At 39.7% G+C, this 19,398-nt stretch overlaps 1 protein-coding gene and 1 pseudogene across 1 annotated transcript in view; both read left to right on the top strand.

Annotated features, from left to right (window-relative positions):
- Nucleotides 1–477: 477 nt before the first annotated feature.
- ZNF410 (zinc finger protein 410) overlaps nt 478–19,398 on the top strand; it is a 52,698-nt gene continuing 33,777 nt past the window's right edge. The window contains exons 1-5 of the mRNA XM_019640290.1: nt 478–584; nt 13,891–14,071; nt 15,135–15,270; nt 16,942–17,160; nt 18,430–18,676. Coding sequence (XP_019495835.1) covers nt 14,039–14,071; nt 15,135–15,270; nt 16,942–17,160; nt 18,430–18,676 — 635 coding nt within the window. The 5' untranslated portion in view covers nt 478–584; nt 13,891–14,038. The remainder of the gene's footprint in view (nt 585–13,890; nt 14,072–15,134; nt 15,271–16,941; nt 17,161–18,429; nt 18,677–19,398) is intronic.
- Nucleotides 10,985–13,111, top strand: LOC109381585 (zinc finger protein 709 pseudogene; annotated as a pseudogene).

Genomic DNA, 19,398 nt, shown 5'->3' with positions numbered 1-19,398 from the left:
CCTTTCCCCCACCCTCCCCCTAAAAAAGTTCTACAGGAGTCTCAGTTCTTACCCCGTCCCGTATACAATGCAGAATTAGATTCTGCAAGTTCCCTTCTCGGGCAGTGAAACTTCGAGGTCCTCTTCACTGAGAACTCTGATCAATGTTTAAGTAGCGATCTTTTCTTTCTCGCTCGCCTCCATTGTAACTAATACTGATCTCAGCTGACAGGAAAAACGACCCCATCAGCTGCTGCAGGGAAGCAGTGACGTCACGGCTAGACTTCACTGACCCTGTTTTTCCGGCTTTGCAGACCCAGCAGCCTCGAAGGTGAGAGAGAATGAGTGGGTGGCGGGCGATGACAGCTCTTTCCATCCCGGGGCGGAATTCTGTGCCCCAAGTCCAACCGGGCCGGCCACCCCTGGGGGCGGAACCCCGCACAGGGCGGCCCCCGCCCCACCTGGAAGCGAAAAAGAGGGTGTGCGCGTGGGGGGTTGGCCCAACTTCCTGTCCCGCTCTGGAGCTGCTTCCGGCGGGAGCCGGAAGACGCTATGTGTGGACGGAATTCGGGACCGGCGCACGGACGGCTGCCCTGGACTGGAAGGTGAGCTTCGGGGCGGTCCAGGCCAGAGCCTGAGTGGTACCGGAGGGGGTGGAAGCCACGATCGGCTCTCCCGGGGCTCGGGCCGGGTTCGCCCCCGGAGAGGATAGGAAAACCACCCCTCTTGGGTACCCCTCCGGGATCTGGAGGGCCCGGGAGCGGCTGGTCTGAAGCCCCACGGTTTCGACCCTTCCCTTCGCGGGGTTTTGGGGCCGATGTTTCGGCTCCTCTGCTTGGTTTTGGGGCCGGAGCATGGGAGCAGACCGTGCTGAGAAAGCCGGCGTCCGCGAGTCCCCAGAGCGGGGGCTCCCAGACTGCAGCCTCAGCCGGGGCCTGGCCGCGGACCTCGAGGCCTTACGCGGAGGTTGTTGTAATGGGGGGGAGGATGCCAAGGGGAGCCCGCCTTGGATATTTCATCCCAGAGCTACCCTCTTCTTTCGTACGACCACTTACTTTTTGGGTCTAGAAGAAAGGCTGCCAACTGAGGGGCTGGCTGTCGGTTTCTCCTTCGCCTGACATTTCAGGGCTGGGTGTGGGCTGTGAGTGTTTACAGCCTGTATGCATCTCTCAGGTTGAATTTATCCTCTGAAGTTTCTTCAGAGAAAAGAATCCAGTTAGTTTATTAAAGTTGATCTCGCTCACGAGGCTCTGAAATGCATTGAATTGCTATTTGGAAGTTAAATATTATTAACTCGGGACCTAAGAATTTGTACTTCTTCCTCACTTTGGCAGAGGGGCAACACAGCATATTTGAAAAAAACAAACAAAAAAAAACAAACCAGCAACAAGCAAAAAAAATAAAGTCAGGACATTTTGTTATTAGGGAAGAGGAAATTCCGCTTTGTGTTATCTTAGTGTGAACAGAGTATAGTCCATTAAACTAGCAGTCAGAAGATTTGGGTTCTAGTTTTTAAAGTCTTGCATCTAAGCAGATGCCTAATTTTTGACAAGTTACTTAATCCCTAGCTTTTGGCTCCACCCCATCTGTAAACTAAGGGGTTTACCTATTTACTCAGTAAGTATTTCCTGAATGCTTCGTTTGTGCACAGCATCGTGTTAGGACTAGGTTAATGGAAGAAAGGTGAATAAACTCAGCAAACGTAACCAATGAGAAAAATTTGCATGTAGACAACTAACAACCAAAGGAGGATGAAATAATTGCTAAAGAGAGGTTAAAGTGTGTGTTGTGAAAACCCCAAGGTAGGACAGATTGGTTCTGATTGGAGCAGACAAGATCAGAGAGCCTTCATGAAGAAGAATGGCACTCGAGTTGGATTTTAAAAGCTGGCAACAATTTTACAAGATCAGGACTGGATTGGGGGTATTTATTACTGGTTGAGGAACTATCCCAAATGAAGATCTTGAGCACTGACACAGGTTGGTGTGTTCACTTAATAGCCAGTCCGGTGTGGGCTGGAGTAGAGTTCACTGAGGACTGTAGTGGGTAGTGGGTGTTACAACTGTAACAGTACTTGAGGCTATGTAGAATATTTGAAATGCCATGCTTAGAGACTTGATTAGTATTCTGAGGCCCTGAACTTTGAGTAAGGGGAGTAATATAAGCATTTCTGTGTTTTGGAAAGATAACTAGAGTGGTTGTGTAAAAGATGCATTGAAAAGGGGAATTTTAAGAGCAGGGTGGCCAATTAGAAGCCTATTTTAATAGTGTAGTTGAAAGATAATGAGAGACCTAAATAGGGCATTACAATAGGAATAAATCTGGGGGGACTCTGAACCACTGGGATTATTTAAATATGGAGGATGAGAGAGATTGTAAAAGACCTAGAATTTGCAGCTGAGTGGGAGGAAGATTGGGCAATAACTGAGATGGAATACAGGAAGAACAGGTTTGGTAGGGGAGATGATAATCTGAATTTTGAACATTTGTTAGGTTTGAGATGCTGTTGGATATCCATGTGGAGGTACTAGCAAGCAGTTAGAAATGAAAGTTTGGAGTTCAGAATAGAGGTCAGGAATAGAGACAAAAATTTGGGTGCCATTTGCAATGTCATTCATTCATTACACAAATATTTATTCAGTGTCTTACTAGGTGCTTACAGGGAAGCTTGCATGAAAGCCCTTTACGCTCATAGTAAAGACAACCTTAGCGCTTCACAGTATCAGAAATGACTCTTGGAGACCTAAATTCCTTATGAATTGCATGCAGTAATGTGCCAGGCACTGTGCTAGGTGCTGGGAGATATTGTAGTGAATAAGACTAGTTCTTGCCCTTGTTTATGGAGTTTACAATTTCAGGGATATCCAGACAAAAATGAATACTATGTAAAAACGAATGAAAGAATTAGATATTGTGATTAAGTGCTACAATAGAGAGAGCAGAGATAGAAGATACAGGTGTGGTTCTGGAGAACCTTCTTTGGATAAGGTGTCAGGGAAAGCCTTTCTAAATGAGTTAATAGCTAAACTGAGCTCTGAAGAATTAAAAAAAAAAATCCCCAAAAACAGCTAACCGATGGAAAACTGAAAGCATTCCTAGATAGAGGAAATATAATGTGCAAATCCCTAATATAGGGAAAAGCTTAATGTGTTCAAGGAACTAAGGGAGATTCATCTGGCTGGAGCTTGGTGAGCAAGTAAAGGAGGGTGATTCCAGAGTGCGGTTGGAGAGGCAGGAATGGCTCACATAGGTTCTTAGAGGCTGGGATAAGGAGTTTGGATTTTGTCTAGATGCATTGGAAAGCCTAGAGAAGAGCTTCAAGTAGGGGAGTGATAGGATTCACATTTTAAGAGGATACTTACTGCTGTGAAAAGAATAGAGTGGAGGGTGGCAATAGTACAATCGGAGACCAAGTTAATAGTTTTAGGGCAAGAGTTTATGGTGGCCTGGAGTAGGGTGATGGCAGTATAGAAAGAAGTAGGTGGGCTTATGTATTTCCTCTTTTAGAGATTGAGTCAATAGGACTTGGAACTGGATTGAATATTGGGAGCAAAGGAAAGAAAGTAATAAAAATTACTCCTAAATGGGGTAAATGGTGGTCCTTGAGTAGAAGGTTGTCATGAGAGGGGCTGGCAGAGAATGATGGGAAACAGGCTTGGGAGAGAATTCATTTTGGACATGTTAAAGTTGAGATAGCAAGTTAAAATGTTATAGATGTTAAGTAAACAAACTGTATATACAAGTCTGTAGCTCAGAGGAGATATCTAGGCTACAGATAAAAGATTTGGAGACTGTATCACTTAAAGCCATGGGACTGGATGAGTTTACACTAGAGAGAGAGTGTAGCAAGAAAAGAGGGCCTGAATACTATACTGAGGAACATTAATATTTAGAGGCTGAGTGGAGGAGGAGTATGGCAGTTACCAAAGGAGACTGGAGAAATGGCCAGAAGGTAGGAGTGAAATAAGGAACATGTACTTTGGAAGCAAAGAGGAGAGTTTGAGGACAGAGGCCGTACTTCTGAGAGAGATGACCAGTTATGGCTGTTTGGTTGCAACGTGACCAGTTTACTTCAGGAGAAGAGGAATTTATAACAAGGATGTGGGCAGCTCAGGACCAAAGGAAAAGCTGAAGGCCCTGGCTGTACAAAGAACAGGAACATGAGCAGCCCCAGGGGAGACTGCCGACTGCATTACTGGAATGAATGGGCTGCTGCAGCAGTTTTCAGTCTTTAGTTCTTTTAGGATTCACATTCTGAGGGAAAGTGTCTGATTTGTTCAACATGGGTCAAGTGTCCAACAATTGGCCAGGGTAGAAAAGAACACCTTAATTTACAGTTGCCCAGAATGTAATCAATGGGGGAGGGGTAGATCCCCAACAAAATGTGGATCCCATCACCCAAACAGACGAATGAATGTGGCACGATCAAAAACAGTAGCTGTCTGTTGCAAAAGTCATGTAAGATGAGGACAGTGAAGTGTCCGTTGCGTTTGGCCCTGTGAAGATCATCGGTAATCCGTACAGGAGAGGTTTTGGTGAGTTGATGGGGTTGGATAGTTACTGGAGATGAGAAAGTGGAGACAACTCTTTTGATGAATTTGGCTGTGAAGGATTGTAGAGAAATGGGGAGGTGACTGGAATAAGAATCAGAGCTGTGGAAATGGAGCACCCCAGAAGACCCTGGGAAGAGAAGCGGGGAAGGCCTAGGGTGAATTGTACAGTTTCTAAGATTCATTCTGGCTTCACAGTTCTGTATTCCAAGTTTCTTCATCAGTACCCATTACCACTTCATCATTAGAATTTAACCAACTCCCATAATATGCTAGGTATGATATAGAAAGTTACCTGGTTATTCTGTTCCTAGCACTATCATTTTATATCAAAATCTAAAGTACGCTTTTTAAAATTTTAATTTTTGGTCTTTGTAAATTCACTATTAGCAGAGTTTTTGTTTTTTAACCATTACTGACTTGTTCAGGTCTCTATCTGTGGTCAGCTACAGGTAGAGATGAAGAAAGCTGAGAAGCAGATTGGCCTGTGGTCAGAGAGACGAGTCCTTTTGGTTGAAATCGTGTGCTTTATTTTAACCTTTGTGAATAGTGACCAGTTGGGGGGAGCACAGTGTTTCTCAATTTCTTTCTTCTTTTTTTTCTCCACCCACCTAGTTCTTTCTAAAACTGGGTCAGGGTCAAAGCATTGTCTACTTCCCTCAAATTAGAGGAGTACTATATTCTGGGCTTTGTTTTCTAGGGTGGAATCACTTTGCTTTTTAGAGAATGACACAATGATGTTTTGTTTCTTTTATGAGGCAGAGTAGTAAAAGGCCCTGGTCATCTTTCCCTTTGGGATACACTTCCTTCTGTTTGGCGGTCAGGACTGAGGCAAGAGACCTGAATTACCTCTGTTCCCCTGTTGCTTGCTGACTTTACTTTGGATTAGTTTTTCCTCCCCAGATTTCCCCCTGCATTGGTTTTAGGTCATCTTTACCACAGGGAAATGGTGTTACCACTAATGCCTTTCTAGTAGGTGAGAGTTCTGCATTGGAGTTTAGGACCAGAAACTTAACTTTCTTTACTGGTCATTGCCTAGTGATTGCCTAGTGTGTAGTCTTTTCCTTTGCAGACCTCACAGGGAGGGCTCGAGGACAGGATTCCAGAAATCTCAGTTTCACCAAGACTCCTGGCAATGATAGTTGCTGATTGTATTATATATTAATAGGTTTATATCTATGGCTTTACATTTTATGGCTGATTCTGTGTTTAACGTATGTATTTTAGACATTTTGAAGGTACTTGAATAGTTTTTCAATCTGTGAGACACAACCTGTTGTTAGTAGCTTGTGAGATCAGTTTAGTGGGTCTTATTTAAAAAAAATTCAGAATGCATGAGAGTAGTATAGATTGGTATTGTTTCATGAAAATGTTACTTGTGTGTGTCTGTGTGTGTTTTATTTGCTGGGTTATGGAAAATGTATCTTACTGTGGGTTACAGTAAAAAACGTTTGAAAACCACAAAGGAAATTTGGACTCAGTAATAAAAGGCAGAGCTCTTAACTTTTATAGTATACTAAGCATTTGATAGATATACTTGTTTCTTAAGCACTTATGCAGAACTTTATTTCTGAAGAATTTTATAATTATTTTTATTGACTGATATAAAAATAATCCTAGGATAGATCTATTATGTCATTCCTGTATTTCAGATGAGTTTCCGAGGGCCAGGAAAAGGAGTAGTAGCTTGTATAGATCTCAACCAGCAAGTCAGAGGCAGAATTTAGCTTCCTGCTTTAGAGAGCTTCGATTTTTAAAACTACTATTTCAGCTTCTTTATTTAACTTGTTCAGATATTTAGTGTTAATGTATAATTTGCTGGATGATGTTGAGTGTACTGCAGAAAAAGAATGCAGCTCATCAAATTTCAGTTCCCAGGATTTGTTTATTTGGCTAAAAACAGGAGAGTTGTTCTCAGGATGGTCCTGATCATAGAGATGGCTATTGTCCTAAATCTGCTTTGCTATTGTTGAGTTCTCTAATTACTTATTCCTAAAACTTTTCAAGGCTTTTTGTTCTTTGCTTTGGTTCATTGCAAAGGTTTATTGCCTGCATTCTTTTTAACCTGTAGGCTGACTATGGGATAACATATGCAATAATAGCAGTGGCAGGGTCAGTGGATTTCTAAAAAAATATATGCTGGACCAAGAATTGTGTTTTTAAAGCAGTCGAACATGCTTTGATGGCAATAGGGAACCATGCAACACAGTAACATTTAGTTGTAGTGGGGCCTGAACAGTACTACTTTGACCAAATCCCTGGGTTTCTGAGATCAGTTTGTTTTGTTGTGAACTCTATCTATACCAAGATTCATTATTTATGATTTGTGGAAAATATAATTCGATGGGCCTGGCCTTGGTTGTTGATAATTAAATGTCGTCTCTTCTATTTATGGAGCAAAATTAGTTAATTGTCTCTTTAAAAGGAAATAAGAATATAAATTTTGCCTGACTACCAGCTAAAGATACAAAACAAACACGAACAAATATTAACTGTCCACATTAAACAACTTTGGGTGCTGTAGGTGACTGCTCTGTATATTGTATTTCTTTTTCTTTTTTTTAAATATATTTTTTATTGTGAAATAAACATTTTTAAAATTAGTTTCAGCTGTACAACACAGTGCAATAGTTATACTTTTTACCCCTCAAAGTGACAACCCCCCTTCCCCAATCCGCTGCCCCACTCCCCCCTCAGTATCATACATATCTATTACAATTCCCTTGACTCCACTCCCACACTATATACTCCACGTCCCATGACTATATATAGTCATATGTATATATATATATATATATATGTTCAATTATAATTGACTGTATATTGCATTTCTGATCTCTTATCTTAATCAATAGCATAAGAAAGCTGGGAAGAAATTTCCTCTGAGAGCCATAATTATCTTGAAAATAGCTTCCCTTTGAGTAAGAGCAGTGCCTTTCACTCCAGTGTCATGTAAATTACATTTAAAGAAAAAACATTTAATTGGACCCTCCTCCCAATACTGGCACATTATTTTTATTGTAAATATTCTAAATACACTCTAAATATAACAAATATACTCTAAATATAACATAAAGCTAGGTAATCCTTATTCCTCCTATGCTGAGCCCTTATAGCTCCTAATCAACTATAAAATCAAAACTAATTTACAAACAATTCAATAACAGCGGTGCCAGGGGCAGTGGATTTCTATTTACAAACAATTCAATAACAGCGGTGCCAGGGGCAGTGGATTTCTAAGATACATAATGCTGAATAAAGATTTCTTTTTTTTTCTTCTCTTTTCTTTTTATTGGGGAACAGTGTGTTTTTCCAGGACCCACCAGCTCCAAGTCAAGTAATTGTTTCAATCTAGTTGTGGAGGGTGCATCTCAGTGGCCCATGTGGGGATCAAACTGGCAACCTTGGTGTTATGAGCACTGTGCTTTAACCAACTGAGCCAACTGGCCTCCCCCAGTATACAACATTTGGATGGCTATAGGGAACCATGTACATTATAAAATTTAGGTTATCAGGATTATGTCAGCTGTTGCCATGGGTTTATATTTTTACAAGAATAAGGATACAGATGTAAACAACACCATAAAACAAGAAAATGCAAATTAACATTCATATTATGTGACAGAAGTGTCTTGCTAAAATGAAATATGTAATGTTGAGCTTAACAGCAGAAAGACTTAGCCTTGGATTTATATTTATTTCATGTGTTTCTAAATTTGAACTTTAGTAATACTAATGCGGAGGATTTCATACAAGGTAGTATTTATGTCGAGGCATTGTTAAGCAGTTTATGATAATCAGATCTTATATTTAAGCAAAGCTGACTGCAAAGTACTTAAATGCCAATATTAATGAGGTATTCCTCAATGATTTTGTAGAGTTAGAGTTGCCTTGTTCAATTGAAGATATGATTTGCATTGCTACTAAAAAGATAACATACAGAATGAGAGTAAGTTTGTGCAAATCATATATCTGATGAGGTACTTTTATCTAGAATTTATAAAGAACAATGCAATAATAAATAGGCAATTTAAAAATGGGCCACCAACCTGAATAAGCGTTTCTCCAAAAAAGATGTACAAGTGCCCAATAACCACATGAAAAGATGCTTAATATCATTAGCCATTAGGTAATGCAATTCAAAACTACAATGAGTTACCACTTCACACCCATTAGGATGGCTATGATAAAAAGGCAGATAATGAGTGTTGGTGAGGATGTGGAGAAACTGGATTCTTCATACATGAGTGGTGGGATTGTAAAGTGGTACAACCACTTTGGAAAACAGCCTGATAATTCCATAGGTTGAACATAGAATTACCATGTGACCCAGCAATTCCACTCCTAGATACATACTCAAAAGAATGAAAACATGTCCACATGACAACTTGTACATGAACGTTCATGGCAGCATTAAGTGTAGTAGCCAAATTGTGTAAACAGCTCAAATGTAGAAACAACCCAAAGGTCCATCAACTGATGAATTGATAAAATGTATATCCATACAATAGAATATTATTCAGTAATAAAAAGAAATGAAGTACTGATATGGTTGCTACAACAAGGATAAACCTTGGAAACATGCTAAGTGAAAGTAGCCAGGCACAATAGCTATAAAACCATTTATATGAAATGTCTAGAATAGGTAAATCCATGCAGACAGAAAGTAGATTAGTTGTTGCCTAGGCCTGGTTGGGGGAGGGCTTGGGAGGAAATGAGGAGTGACTACTAATGACTGCAGGGTTTCTTTTTGGGGTGATGAAAATGTTGTAAAATTGTGGTTGTGGTTGCACAGCTGTGAATACTCTAAAAACAATTTAATTGTACTTTTTATATGAGTGAATTATGTGATAATGTGGGTTATATCTCAGTGAATCTGTTATTTAAAAAAAGATTGAGGGCTGGCCGAGTGGCGCGGTGGTTAAGAACTGGCTTGGGATGCCAGAGGGCCCCGGTTTGGATCCCACATATGAGGGCCAGTGACACTGCCCTCTACAGCTAAGATGCTGAACAACAGCTCAACCTGGAGCTGGGCTGCCATGAGTTGCCCCGGATGGCGGCATAGGCTGCAGCCCCTGTGGCAGTGGGTTGCCATGGGCTATCAATATGTAGCCAGCAGCCAGCGTGAGCAGCCAGCAGCCGCAGTGAGTGGCCGTCCAGAAGCCGGCGACTGATCTGCCTCGCCTGGGAAGAGCGCAATGATGGTGCCAACTTGGGCCAGTAAAGCAACGTCCTTCTCAACTAGACTGAAGAGCAAAAAGGATAGCAACTTGTCTGTTCCCATCCCGGCAATTCCCCAATAAAAATCTTAAAAAAAAAAAAAAAAGATTGACATTGCAGTTTTGAAATCTGTTAAATGGGTAACTGGAATTGGGACTAGAATTTAATTACATATTTGCCATCACAGTTTCAGCTAATGTACATATAGCAAGTTGCTGTGTTAAAGATGAGATCCACACAGTACATTTAATATTGTACTGAGTGTTCCCACAGAGATTATTTTGTGGTCAGCCTGCCTATTCTACTATATCGGACTATTCTTTTTTTTTTTTTTATACAGCACACATACAAACCATAAATTTGGGCACCAAAATTATATGGGATACCCATTTGCTCCAGAAGGTGCTTGTGCTTTTTTAAAGATTATCATTGAAATGAAAACACTAAAATAAAAGGGTGTTGGGCCGACCAAGTGGCTCAGCTGGTTAAGAGCTCACTTGGGAGTGCCAGCTCTGAGGAGCAGGGCCGCGGTACGGATCCCACATTGAGGGCCAGTGATGCTGTGCCCTCTACAGCTAAGATGATGAACAACAGCTCAACCTGGAGCTGGGCTGCTGTGAGTCGCTGGCGACGGTGTAGGCTGCAGTGGGGCTGCAGTGGGCTGCTGTGAGCTATGTGAGTGGCAGGCAGCCAGCATGAGCGGCCAGCAGCAGGTGAGAGCTGCCCGAGCCGCCGTGAGCAGCCGACCAATGAATGGCGACCGATTGCCTCACCCAGGAAGAGCGCAATGATCATACCAACATGGGCCAGTGAAGCGACGTCCTCCACAACTAGACTGAAGAACAAAACAGCAATTTGTCTACCTGTCTGTTCCCCTTCCCCGATTCTCCAACGCTGTTCCCCTCCCCCAATTCCCCAATAAAATCTTTAAAAAATAAAATAAAATAAAAGGGTGTCATAGATAACAATGGATCATTGAGAAATGGTGATCTAGAGGTGACTCCTAAACTATGAGAGAGGTGGCAACTTCTTTCACTAAGTTGTTGTTACAGCTTTGCAAAAATGTCTAAGATCTATATCTGATTTTTCCCTTGTTCAGGACATATATTCATATCCTTCATGTTGTTTTTCTTTAGGTAAGGATAACAGAAGCCTATCCCTGGAGCCAGCACCATTAGTTTCTAAAATAACCTAACAAATATAAAGACAGTAAATAGTTGTCTAGATTTTCTTAGAGATTTTATAATCCTGGAATCGCAAAATTGGAGGAACCTTAAGGATTAACCTAAACAAACATTTGGTAGTTTTTTGGCTTCTTGAGATGAGCTGGAATTGGAGAAAAGAAATTCTTAAACCCTGGTGATTCAAGATCAAACTGAGAGAGATGTAATCACTATTCATGCCAACCTGATCTGTGGGTTGGAGTCTGGCTCTAAGCTTAATAACTTGGGTAATAACTTGGACGTCCTTCTCTAAAAAGAGGGGTGGGTAAACCACACTGAGCTATTAGAATGCTTGAATAAGAAAAATGTATCTGAAAGGAAGAGTCGGGGATTTATGACACTTCATTTTATGTGGGAAACTGAAAATAAAAGGAGCACTTTTATTTACATCTTGTAAATTATTTGTTTTATAATGAAAAATGTGGACTTCTGGCAGCTAACTAGGGGGAGAGAGAGGAACTAACAGGACAATAACATTTAGTCAGGCATTTTCAAATGCTCTTTTTGTAGAGTAAGTCTATCATATTCTGACTTGCTACTTTCCCTTGGTACTAATTGAAAACTCCCATCCTGTGTACATTTTACACTGTGGTCAATTTTTGTATAACAGTGCTTCCAATTTTAGCAACAAGCATACAAAATAAGTGGAAACTTGCCAATATCCTGAAAAAATATTAAACTATAAGAAAGTAAGAATTTAGGCCAGGCTCGAGTTCAGATCTCAGCTGCGCTTAACGGCCCAGGTATCTCTGTATGACCAGCACCAGATATAGGAACCACAGGTATGATTCAGGGGCACCCGAGAAGCCGGGAAATGGATTCAGTGGCCAATAAGGATGTGGCTGTCTGGAAGAGTGGGTTTTACTGGCTCCCTCACAGAAGAACCTGTAGAGATGTGATGCAGGACACCTTCAGGAGCCTGGCCTCAATAGGTAAAGAATGGGAAGATCATGACATTGAAGATCATTACAAAAATGAGAAAAAACTAAGAAGTTATAAGATAGAGGACTCTGAGAAAGTAAACAAGGTAATCAGTGTGGAAAAAACTTCAGCCTTATTCCAAATCTCAATTTGAAGAAGAAAACTTCCTAGAGTAAAACCATGGGAATACAGTGTGTGCGGAAAAGTCTTCATGAATCATTCATCCCATAATAGAGACACCAGATGGCACACTGGACATTAGCCCTCTGAGTATCAGAAATATGGATAGAGAAATAAAACACATAAATGAAAAGTATTTGGCAGAATCTTCAGTTATCTTCAGTTGTTTGAAAAACATGAAAAAAATGAGAATGGAGAAAAACTCAAGTGTAAAGAATGTGGGAAAGCTTTCATGTCACTTAAAATCCTACAAAGACATGATGACACATAGTGTACATGCTCCGTGCACATGTAAAGTATGTGGAAAAACTTTTAGTTTTTCAACTTCACTTAAAATATGTGAGAGAGCCCACACAGGGGAGAAGTCCTATCAATGCGAACACTGGAAAAGCCTTCAGTTATTATAAAATTTTCAAAGACATGAAAGAAATCATACTGAAGAGAAACCCTATCAATGTAAAAAATGTAGTAAAGCCTTCAGGTATCCCAGTTATCTTCAAATACATGAAAGAACTCACACAGGAGAGAAACCCTATGAATGTAAACGTGGTAAAACCTTCACTTGTCACACAGCCATGCAAACACACTTGAAAATGCATACTGGAAATATACCTTATCAGTGCAAGGAATGTGGGAAAGCACTCACTTGCTTTAGCTTGTGTCAAAGACATGAAAGAACTCACACTGGAGAGAAACCCTGTGAATGTAAAGAATGTGGTAAAGCCTACAGAGAAACAGTTCCTTACAAGGACAGGAAAGGACTTATATGGAGAAAAACCCTATGAATGTAAGGAATGTGGCAAAGCCTTCATTTGTAAAAAAGAAAAAAAAAACCTAATACACGTGAGAATGCACACTGGAGAGAAACCATATAAATGTGAAGAACGTGGGAAAGCCTTCTGTCATCCCTATTCCTTCCAAAGGCATGAAAGGACTCACTGGACAAAACCTATTGAATGTAAATAATGTGGGAAAGACTTCAATTGGCCCATATCCTTACATGTGAAATCTCCCACCGAAAAGAAGTAAAAATCTGAATCTGAGAACGCTTGTTAGAAATTCATGTTTAATGTTCCAGAAAACTTTCAAAATTAAAGAACTGTTATTAAAATTGTAAATAAATTGTGTTTACCATCTTTTAAAACAAGAAAGAGTTTAAATTATAGGGAGAGAAAACGGCTGTGTCAGGGTCCTGAGAGTACTGCTTTTTGAAAACACCAAAGTTTGACTGTGTAACTACTTTTAGAAAAGTTGGGAAATTGAGAAAAGAAAAATTAGTCATACCAGCCTATCACCCAATAGCTACTATCACAGCTATGTAATTTTCCTTTTACTTTTTCCTATAATATCTTAACTAGATTTAATATTAGCAAGTATGCCAGCTTGTATTTTATTTTTGTAATTTAATATGTCATTAGCATTTTTCTTTGTTGCATTGTTTTCATAACCATATTTTAAGCAACAATGCTGTAATTTAATCAACACTAATTGTTGGATATATATGTATTTATATGTTGCTTGCAGTTGTTTATTATCACAAACGATAACATGAAATTTTGGGGGCATGTAGCTTTTCCCATATTTAAGACCTTTTCTTAGAATAGATTATTAGAAGTAGAAATTCTGCATCAAAGTATAACTTTTTATGGGTTTTGATACCTATTGTGCTTGTCCTATTTTAAAACAAGTGTTTGGGCTGAACTCTATTTGCTTGCTTGTTGTGATTTTTGGATATATAAAGAAGTGTTTTTGTTTATTTAGCTACATTTTTACTCTGTTCTTAATTCTCTCTATCTTTCTTTTTTCCTCTATTTTAGGCTAAATTGATTACCCACCCAGCACAGCATCTTACAGGAAAAACATAGCATTTCCTAAAGGAATATGAGCATAATAGGAGTGTCATTGACTCTGAATTAAAAATTTAATCTGTGCCCTGAACAGCTGCAGGATTTGGAAGCTGAATCAATGTTATCAGATGAGTTAGAATCCAAACCAGAGGTGAGCAGTTAGCCTGTCTCCTTTTCTTTGGTGGGCTATATTCCAAAGTTGGCCCTTATTTAGTTCAGAGGTCAGCAAACTTTCTGTAATGAGCCAGATGGTAAAATTTTAGGCTTTGTGGGCCACATGGTTTTGGTTATAAGTACTGGTATGTTTTTTTTCTATTACTAAGTACTTTCTCAAAGATTTAAAACTCTATTTTTACATCTTATGACTTTTTTATATTTTTAAAAATAAGTGTAAAATTATTATACATCTAGGTAATCATATAATGACAAAATTTTATTTTATATATTGGGTTGTCAGAAAAGTCATGATGCATTTTTGCAATGAAAAATAGAAAAAAAATACATCATGACTTATCTAACAACCCAATATATGGCATATATGTATATGTGTGTACACCTATGTAAATATTTACTACCACAAACCATTCTTTTATTGATTTTGTGTATATTTGAAAGTATCTTCTTTCCAAATGTGATTAGTGGACTTAAACATTTAAAATTTTTATTCATTTTTCTCATTTTAATTTTAGGACACTGTGTTGCATAATGGAAAGGTTACCGAATTTGGAATCAGGTTACTTAAGTTTGAAGACTGATACTGCTTCTAACTAGTTACGTGACCTTAGAAAAGTCATTGAGTGTCTTCAACTTGATTCCTTATCTTTAAAATACATGTTCAGTCTTACTGAGTTATAGTTAGGATTAAAAGAGCCAATACACAGAAAAGTGCTTTTTATAAAATGTAATCAATGTAGTTGAATTTTTAATAGCCATCATTTAAAAATATAATTTTTATTTCTCTGGTGGAAGGTGACAGAGGTTAAATTCTATAATTTAGCCTTTCTGTAGAATAGAAAACTTGATATAAATAACTTAAAATATTATTTTATCATTAATCTAGTTTTTCTATGAATATGGCTGAGACTAGTGAGTAATCATGACTTAATTACATCATCATCTTTTGGTAAATTGTACTTTGGGAAGTTATATCATCATGTTTTGGTTTAGATCCATTTCTAACAACCTGTATTTCTCAATGTTGCCCCCCACCCCAGCTCCTGGTACAATTTGTTCAGAATACGTCCATCCCATTGGGACAGGGGCTAGTAGAATCAGAAGCTAAAGATATTACTTGCTTGTCCCTCCTTCCGGTGACTGAGGCCTCAGAATGCAGTCGGCTGATGTTACCAGGTAAAAATTATCACCACAGATAAGATAAATGAGTCCTAAGACCTTAGCATACGCTATGGTACTGGTGGAATGGGATAACAGACTTTATAACTGGTGGAAACTACAACAATTAGGAATCATGGAGAAAAAACAGCCACGGGAGTCATAAATGCATTGGTAGTTTAAGCCATAGGAATGGATATGATCACCCACCCATAGAGTGTGTGAGTGAGAAGAAGGCTAAGGCACAACTCCATGGAACTCCCTATTCAAGGTACAGGTAAGACAGGAGAGCCTGGGAAGGAGGGAAGAAGGAAAGGCTAGAGTAGTATGAGGAATACTGGCATAGAGTGCAGGCATGGAACTCGGGAACAGCCAATGTGTCAGATGCGCCTAAGAGGCCCAGTGAGATAGGGTCAGCAAGGCCATTGTTGACATTAGCGGGACTTGTTCCATGGAGATGGGTGGAAAGCCAGGTCGCAGTGCTTTGAGGTATCAATGCAAGTAAGTATAGTTGAGGAAGTTACTTTGTAAAGATTCTTCTGCTATGGGAGGGAAAGATGTAAGTAGGTGGAAGAATTCTAAGATTTGGAATATGTAAGGGTGGTTTTATGCTAAGAGGAAAGAGCCAATTAGGGAAGCAGCAGGCAGAAAGAGTGGATAATTGGTGAGGAGGCTTCAGGATAGGTAGAATGAAGTAGATTGCTGAGTACAGGTAGTGAGATTAGCTTTAGATGGGAAGAGGGTGATCCTATCACTTGACTGGTAGCAAGGAGAACATTATTTTTGGATGCAATGAATTCTTTATTTTCTGATCCTTTTAAAATTTGAAATATTAATGTTAAATTGGGGGAGGGTCAACATTAACCTGTTGGTGACAACTTATTTGTTATAAAGCCTTCTGCTGCCCTTGATAAAGATGAATAAAACCCCTGAAAACATTGGATGCTTCAGCACTGTAGTGTAATTCCTCATTTTATTGCAACCAAAACCTTTGTAATTCATTCCCTCCCTTAGAATAAAATTCTAGAAAGTCTTCCGATTATTTCTTTACACCTAGTGTAAACCCAGAGTGATAATGAAACATATTCATGATTCTATAAAATTTCAGTTATTTCTCAGGCTGGTTCCCCCCACCCCACCCCCCGACTCACAAGAACTGTCATATACATGTTACATAAATTAAAGGAAGGGATCTCTCCCCAAGGAAAACTATTTTAAATTTAGGTTCTGCTTTTATTTTTTTTATTTTTTTATTTTATTTATTTATTTATTTATTTTTTTTTAGCTGAGCCATCCTGCCACCTGTTGGCAGCTCAGCAGCTGCTCAGCTAGGTTCTGCTTTTAAATTAGTATTCATGGCATAACCATATTTTTCAAGGGAAAAGTACTGATTTCTGGCCTCAAAAGGACAAGGGTCTATAAGTCCAATTGTGGATGGTTGGTTATTAGTTACTGCCAAGTGTCAGATGAGTCTGTCCCTCACTTTTTGGCTGACTCCCTTTAGAACTTAAAGCTATCTCTCTGTTCTTTTCTGAGGCAAATTTTGTATTTGTAAAATGAAAATGCTATCTGCCCCTGTAAGGGTATGAGATATTAAGGGATATTACAAGGGTATTAGGTGCTACATCAAAGTGGTGGGCTCCTTGGAGATAAGTACTACATAAAGCTGTGGTATTTTCCCTTTACTAGATGATACTGCAAATCACACTAACTCCTCCAAGGAGGTTCCTTCCTCAGCTGTGTTGAGAAGCCTTCAAGTGAATGTGGGCCCAGACGGAGAGGAGACGAGGGCTCAGACTGTACAGAAGTCCCCAGAGTTTTTATCCACTCCAGAGTCTCCTAGCTTGTTGCAAGATCTACAACCAAGTGATAGCACTTCTTTTATTCTTCTTAACCTAACAAGAGCAGGTATTTTTTTTTTTAATCCTTTTCTGAACTCTGCTCATGCTTAAGAAAAAATTGGGGTGGGACATATTTAACTCAGTCGTATTAAAATGGAAAGGGGTTTTATTATTTTGGAGAATTGGTATAGACTGGTGATCAATTCATTATGGGGAGAGAGAGGGCGGACTCTAGGATGACTCAAAAGCTGCTTGTTTGAGAAATTAGGTAGGTGGTGCCTTTTACCTAGCTAGTGAACACAGGAAGAATAGGGCTGGAGGGTGGATGATTACTTCCGGTTTTTGCCTGTTGATGTTGAGATAGGGGAGGGACATTCCAGAAGAGGTGTCCCTTAAAGTTAGAAACAGAAATCTAGAGTTCTAGAGAGGTCTGTTGTGAAATAAGTAGTTTTGGTGCTTATCAGCGTCCAGCAAATGTATGAAACAGTGAGCGTGGATTCTTTGATTCAGGAGTAACCTGGAGCATAAACAGAAAATTAGGCAAATCTGGGACCCTGAAAAAATTTTTTACGAGGGTAACAGAAGAACAAGAAGGAGTTGCTAGAGAGGGATAGAGAAAACGGAATGAGAGTCGTGTCGGGGAAGCCAAGGGAGGAAAATGTTTGAAAGAAGAGTGGGTACTAAATCATGCCAAATACTTTAGGCTGGGCTAGTGAGATGGGAACTGGGAAGTATATGTCTGGTGACCCTACTTAGCAAGAGCAATTGTTATTGCGGTACTAGAGTTGGATGGAGGCTGGAGTTAAAGAGATGGGGAGTGGATGACAGCTGAGAAAGTGGATATGCAAGTTAGAAGTTAGACTTGTTCAAGAAAATTGACTTTGAAGGAGAAGGTGATAGCTAGAGAAGTACTTGTGGTGTTCTTTTGTGAAAAAAGAAAGATAGGAGATAGTTGAGCTTGGACAGATTGAAAGGCTGTAAGGGAGACTAAGCTGGCCAGTAGAGTGGAATGGGTTGCAGATGGGAGACAGGAGACAACTGAAGGAGACAGGAGGGGATAACTAAAGGATAGGATTGGGATATTAGAGGTGAAGTTTAGCCTGGTTTCGAGGAAGGACGGCTTTGCCTCTGAAACAGGAGGAGGTAAGATAAAGACGAGCCTGTAGGCTGAGAGTGGCAAGATGATAACCTCATCTTGTTATATATGAGAACCTATGCTTGAGGTGAGAGGTGAAGATCTGGAATAGCTGATTCCGGACACCGAGGGTTTCTGAGCCAGGGCCAATCAAAGGACTACTTGATGGCTAACTTTCATATATCCTCTTGTTTCTTCCAGGTCTGGGCTCTTCAGCCGAACACTTAGTATTTGTACAAGATGAGGCAGAGGATTCAGGGAATGATTTCCTCTCTAGTGAGAGCACAGACAGTAGCATTCCATGGTTCCTGCGGGTTCAGGAGTTGGCCCATGACAGTTTGATTGCTGCCACTCGTGCACAACTGGCAAAGAATGCAAAAACCAGCAGCAATGGTGAGACCCCTGTGGCCTTTTCCAGTCTTCTATGCAGAGATTTTGATAATGCAAGGCAGTGGCTATACTTTGAGTTGTATATAATCCAAGTTATTTTATTGGTGAGAGCAGAAGGCTAGAAATATGTAAATTGTCTTATTTTCTATAAAATAACTCAGCCATGCCACCTTTGTGTGAAGAATCAACTAGTAGTCTCAATTCTCAGCTTTAAATAATGTACAGAGCCCCCTTTAAAGGAAACAAAATTTCACAGATGCTGAATTGTTTTTATTGTAATGTTCCTTACACTTAGAACTTTTACACCATTATGAAAACACTTGCATCAACTAATAGAAATAAAACTACAAAACCAATGAAAATAAAATTAAGTCAGTATGATAGATGATGTTTTGTAGAAGCTAAATTGTTGTTCATGGCAATTTAGCAATTAGCCATGAGGGCTGTAGTACTATTTATTTCGAGTTCAGCATGTCTGTACTACTTAACTCTGCCCTTTTCTCTATCCAGTAATTTCCCAAGTGTGGTCCTTGGATCATCAGCATGACCTGGGAACTAAGAAATGCGTATTCTCAGGCCCCAGCTACTGAATCAGAAACTTGCAATCTTTTAGGAAGTCTTCTTGGTGGTTCTGATGCATGTTAAAGCTTGAGGACCATGGATGTATTCAGAGCACTGCAAACCCTTTGCCTGTGTAGCATGCCACAATTCATTTTGCCTCTGTGTTTTCTCAGTTATCTGTGACAATTAAGGTAATACAACAAATTATTAAGGTAAGGT

This window comes from Hipposideros armiger, unplaced genomic scaffold (genome assembly GCF_001890085.2).
Source record: "Hipposideros armiger isolate ML-2016 unplaced genomic scaffold, ASM189008v1 scaffold_49, whole genome shotgun sequence".
Lineage (NCBI taxonomy): Eukaryota > Metazoa > Chordata > Mammalia > Chiroptera > Hipposideridae > Hipposideros > Hipposideros armiger.
Note: the sequence above shows the minus strand (reverse complement) of the source record. Positions and strands in the feature narration are given on the sequence as shown.